At 36.6% G+C, this 5,950-nt stretch overlaps 1 protein-coding gene across 1 annotated transcript; it reads right to left on the bottom strand.

Annotated features, from left to right (window-relative positions):
* Positions 1 to 3,733: 3,733 nt before the first annotated feature.
* LOC124895803 lies at positions 3,734 to 4,776 on the bottom strand. Its single transcript, XM_047406226.1, has 3 exons — positions 4,627 to 4,776; positions 4,082 to 4,459; positions 3,734 to 4,000 (listed from the first exon to the last, which is right to left on the bottom strand). Exons 1-3 carry the CDS (start codon positions 4,774 to 4,776, stop codon positions 3,734 to 3,736), a joined length of 795 nt encoding a protein of 264 aa, XP_047262182.1.
* Between the last annotated feature and the right edge of the window lie 1,174 nt (positions 4,777 to 5,950).

Raw genomic sequence — 5,950 nt, 5'->3', positions numbered from 1 at the left:
CGACCACAAATTCATTTCTGAAAGAGGTTGGTTTTCGCAAGAGTTTTTAGAGAGTTATGGTCGGGCCTCGGTATTGGGTTTCCTACAAATCTCAGGTTACATGAGAATTCAGGTCACTTGTAGTTCATAAAGCTTGATTTTAAAGAACGATTTTCAAAGAAATCACGAGCTATTTCAAGTTTCAAATTTTGGTAAAATCAAAAAGCTATGGAATAAGAGGATTGGGGGGAGTTTGGATGCAATCGAGTTTTTCACATGGTGCTCCGCCTACATATCCTTATGATTCAGGAAATCAGAATGCTTGTAGTTCGACTCAATCGGTGGAAAAGATAGTCTTTTGTTTTAGACGATCTTTGGCTCAGGATGAGTGATAATTTATTTAAGCTTATGAAAAAGAAGCTTGTAACCTCTTAACTATGAATGTGAGATCCTGCATATCCATAGGAAAGAATTTACCTAAACATAATTTCCAAAACTCTGAGTGCGTTATCACTCGAACTTAAAGGAAAGAGAGGGTTACTTCCGGTATGAGTTTAGAAGTATCCTAAAAGTGAAACTAAAACTAGAATATCTCAAAATATCCCACATGCCTTAGAATAGGGGTGTGGTTTGATGATGGTGGAAGTCATTCTTTAGCTTGCGTCCAAAGAATTTGAAATTCCTCTTTGGACTATGTCCCAGTTCGCTGCTAAGAAAAAATTCCACATTGTACTGCATTATTTTTTGGAGTCATCCACACCTGTGGTTTCGAATTGAGAATTTCATCCTTTTGGATGATCTCGTCCAAACCTAAATTGGTGTAAACCTATTTGAACACTGGATGCTGAGATAGTCGAATCTGTTCTGAAAATATTATGTCACTTTGAAAGAGGTGACATTCCAACATGCACCAACAAAAAGAAAATGATTAATCTTGAATGTAACATGCCACTTTGAACGGATTGATGATCCCACGTGTCTCGTTGAAGGATGGACGGCCTATTTAAAACAAAACATGCCACTTTTAAACGAAGTGATGGTCCAATATGTCTCATTGAAGGGCAGACGACCCATTTTGAATATAACATGCCACTTTGAACGGAGTGACGGTCCAACGTGTCTCATTGAAGGACGGACGACCCATTTAAAATGTAACATTCCACTTTGAACGGAGTGATGATCCAACATGTCTTATTGAAGGACAGACGACCCATTTTGAATATAATATGCCACTTTGAACAGAGTGACGATCTAACGTGTCTCATTGAAGCGCGGACGACCCATTTAAAATGTAATATGCCACTTCAAATGGAGTGACATTCCAACATGTCTCATTGAAGGGCAAACGACCCATTCAAAATATAATATGCCACTTTGAATGGAGTGACGGTCCATTGTGTCTCATTGAAGGACAGACGACCCATTTAAAATGTAACATCCCACTTGGAATGGATTGACGGTCCAACATGTCTCATTGAAGGACGGATGACCCATTCTGAATATAACTTAACACTTTGAATGGGGTGACGGCCCAACGTGTCTCATTGAAAGGCGAACGACCTATCTTTAATGTAATGTGCCACTTGAATGGGGGTGATGACCCAATGTGTCTCATTGAAAGAAGGACGACCAATATTGAATATAACTTGTCACTTTGAATAGGGTGACGATCCAAATATTTCTTCTTAAAGGGTGAAAACCTAAATATAAGATGTGTTCTTTTGAAAGGGTGGATGGACCAAATAAGATATGATTCGTTAAACTGCATCCTTTGAATCAAGAGTCCTTTGAAGGGTTTGTGCATGTCCTGAGCTTCTAGTTTAGATCCTTAAACTTTGAGAGGATACTTTGCATTTTTTTGAGAGGTGATTCTGCATAACGTCACCTGTACAACTTGAACAACACTCATTAGTAATACAATAATTTGTTATGAGTGTAGCAAATGGGTAAAGTTTAAAGATAAAGAAGAAGTTGTTTGACTCATGATGATTTATAGATAGTAGTTCGAATAATATCTCCACATCTTCGTTGTTATGTCTGATCATTTTCCTATAAAATCAAAGAAAGTGTTATCGATCATAACAAAGTAATAGAAACATAAATCAAGAGAAAAATGAGGGAAAAAAGTTGTCTGAATTATTATGGCAAGGTCACAGTGGGTCTGATAATGCCCTGTGCCATGCTTAATGTTGTCAACTTTGTGACTGCACTATTTCTTCATCCAAAGAAAAATTCCTAGTTTTTGAGAGACTGACTGTGTTGGTATTGTCTTGCTCTCCTAATGCACTTTGTTGATCATAGATTTGCAAACTTTTCTGATCTTGCAATACCACTTCTGTAAAATTTGTGAGGTTCCTCCTTAAAAATTCTGTCATGGTCTATAACATGACTCCCAAACTTTCTTATAACTTATGTAGTATGGAATTTTTGAGATCTTCTCAAAATTCTACCCTAGTACAAAATGCAAAACACTTGAATTGTTTCTGATATAGAGTACTTTAAGTATAGAGAACTTCAAAAGTTATGCTCCAATTTCAGCTTCAGCAACATCTGATTTTTAACTTTGTAGAAGGTGTCAAGTTTTGTGACATCTTTTGAGACCTTCTAAAAAATTCCTGCCCCAGTTACATACTTCAATGTCATCTTCATTTAACTTGGGAAAAGACCCTTTGATGAATTTTTGATATCTTTCTAAAAAATTTGCCATAATTTCTCTAAAAAAATTTTAAAAAATATGATCGATCTAGTGTGGCGCCTACGTTTTTCATTTAGGTAGGAAATTTAGTTTCAATATAAAACAGAAAGATAAATCTTTCAAGGGGTTGACCGAAGCCGACATAGGCCGCCTACGTATCCCTTTCTTAGGAATTCTGGTCAAACATAGTTCATACAAATAAAAGGGATATTTGATACTTTTGATAATGTGACCGAAGCCAATATAGGCCGCCCACATATTCCACAAGAGAAATTTAATCAAACATATTTCATTACAGCTAAAAGGGTGCAATTACAAGGAAATCAAATCATAAAGTGTGATTACAAGGAAATAAAGAAACTGGATACAATTACAAGGAAATGAAATGAGTAAGTACGATTACAAGAAAAGAAAACAATAACTTCCAAATGCAGGATAGAAGGACGCCAAAAGTACGCCTTTTGCTTGATGGTGTCAACGACTACTTCTTGTGATTGGGCAATGGATTGTTGTTAACAATAGCTGGAGCTTCTTTAAGAGTTATCACCTTGTTGTCAATGAAATCTTGAATTTTGTGCTTAAGAGTGATAAATTTTTCTGTATCATTTCTAACAGCTCCAGAGTGGTAAGAACATCGTTTGTTTGGACCATACCAATTAGCAGAGGTGTTCACAGGCTTTGCTTTCACCAGATGAAGTAGTTTTGCGTCTTTCAACCTTTCAAAAAGCTGAGTAAGAGATTCTGCTAGCGGCGTGAACATTCTGGGAGGTTTTCTTTTAGGATTGGCACGAGGAGCATTATTTTAATAGTTTTGTGGTGGAGCTTGAGCATGATATGTCTCTTGTGCATTGAAGACCGATAGTGAGCATGTCAAGTATTTGGTTGATATCGAGGAGGCTTCTTGTAATTGGAAGAATTTTCTTGAGTCATTACTCCCATTACTTCCTTCTCTTTTTCCTTTCCATTTTCGAAAGAGACAGTCTGGAAGCCTTTGTGAGTGGACTGCAGCTCTATCAAATTTATTATCCTTCCTCTCTTGAGGCCATCTTCAATCATTTCTCAAGTCTTGACAATTTCAATAAATGTTTTTCCAGCCATTGTTATCATGCGGTCAAAATATTCGAGATTTAGTGCATGGATGAAGTAACTGATCATCTCAGTTTCTTCCATTGGGGGATGTACCCTAGTCGCTTTTTCTCTCCAGTGTATGGAATATTCATAAAAATTCTCATTTGACCTCTGTCTTAGCTTTGTGATAGAGATTCTATCAGGAATAATGTCGACATGAAACTTGTAGTGATCCACAAAAGCATTTGCCAGGTCATCCTAAGTGCGCCAATTAGTCACATCTTACTTGGCATAACATTTTAGAGCCTTTCCACTCAAACTTTGACTAAATAGTTTGACCCGTATTCCTTCATTCTTGCCCACACCAATTAACTTTTCACAATAAGTTTTCAAGTGAAAGAAAGAATTTTCGAACCCATCAAATTTTTCAAACTTTGGGATCTTATAACCAGGAGGCAACTCAATCTCGGGAAATGCACACAAATCTTCATACCTCACACTTTGGTTATTCCCAAGCCCCCGAAGACTCCTTATTGCATCTTCTAAGTCCTTGAGCTTTCTATTCACTGTATCATCAGTGTACATTCTTAGATCATTCTCCATTTTAACATAATGATTAGCATCTATGTGGTATAACCCTTGAGTTTGTGTTACCGGTGGGGTGGTAGCATAGGTGTACACTGGTGGAGCACAGTGTGGCAAGGGTGTGTTCTGAACCTTTGGACGATCAAATGTGTACACAAAAGTGCATTCTGAGAAACATAAGCAAAATGACCTTTCTGATCAACTTCTTCTGACGTTAGAAGCATAGATCCCTTTTGTCGAGCATCAGGAGGCAGAGTCATATTTGGAGGAGTCTAATAAGGTGTTTTTCTTTGCATCACCATGAGCCTTAGCTCGGCAGTTTGTTGCTCCAAACCGGCAATGAGCTCTGGGGTTATTTCCCTTCCTATCGAGACACTCATGTCCATTGCCACAGAAAAGGTGGTAACTGACTCAGAAGAAGTATTTGTGTTAATCAGACTAGGATCCATAGTTGAATGAGTCCTTCGATTATCCCAAGAAAGAGCTAATGAATCTATAGTTGCTTTCCTAACCTTAGACCGTGTAAAATACTGATATTCTGGCAGCAATTACTTTGCCTTTGTGTAACAAGCAAGTTTTGAGTATCAACACAAATCAGTCTCTCTCTAAAAGGAAAGAAAAACACTCAAAAACTAAAAAGTTAGTTCATGATAGTGATGATTGACCAAAGTAATATACGAAACAAATGACATATAGTTGATTTGAAATAGACTAAGTTCAGAATTTGAAGAATATGACACTTGAGAAACTATCCGAATGATTAGAACTTTGATCATTTAACGGATCTTGAATTTGATGGGAAAAATAAGACTTTGAACAAGATGAACTAAGTGATTTAAATAAACATACAAAAAGGCTTATTTGAAAGCTTTAAAGACAACATAGTCTTTTTATTAATAGAATGTCTGGATAGTTTTGACTATAATTAAATACGGGAAAAGCGAATTGTGAGGACAACGTGATCAATGTGAATTAGATAATAACCTAATGAAATTGAAAATGATTGGGTAAATTGGAAGGAATTCTATCAATGAACTTCTAAAGGTATTTTGGTAGGTTCCGATTTTAAGTCTTATATGCTTATTAACGCTCTAGTACTTCGAAATAGGAATAATGGACTAGTATCGTTTCAAGCCAAACATATGTTCTTTAAACACACACATATACAAACATAGACAAAGCAAAACAATAAAACACTTTAGTACATAAACAATTATTACATGTCCTAGCATGTGTGGGATCTTTCAAGCCAAAGGTAAGCCTAGCATTAAATATCAATTGAGATTCTGATAAATTGATTCAAGCTTTAATTAATGACATTACTTGAGTTTGGAGTTAGATTTCCAAACTCAATTTTCTTAAATTTTGACTTGGATTAATTTATCATTATCTCTGCACATAATATGATGATCGTCTTTGGGTCGTGAACCCATTTGACATAAGGGTGTTTCCTAAATTTGTGGGATGACACATTGGGTCAAACCACCTAAGGCTTATACATGCATGGCCTAAATCAAGGGTGGCAACGTTCTCTCTTAAGTTTTGTTAAGATTTGGGGAGACACGGACTTGGATTTCTTATATGAGAAGGCACGTGGTCCCACGACAGTAAAACTCCCGCTTA

Source organism: Capsicum annuum, unplaced genomic scaffold, assembly GCF_002878395.1.
Source record: "Capsicum annuum cultivar UCD-10X-F1 unplaced genomic scaffold, UCD10Xv1.1 ctg997, whole genome shotgun sequence".
NCBI lineage: Eukaryota > Viridiplantae > Streptophyta > Magnoliopsida > Solanales > Solanaceae > Capsicum > Capsicum annuum.
Note: the sequence above shows the minus strand (reverse complement) of the source record. Positions and strands in the feature narration are given on the sequence as shown.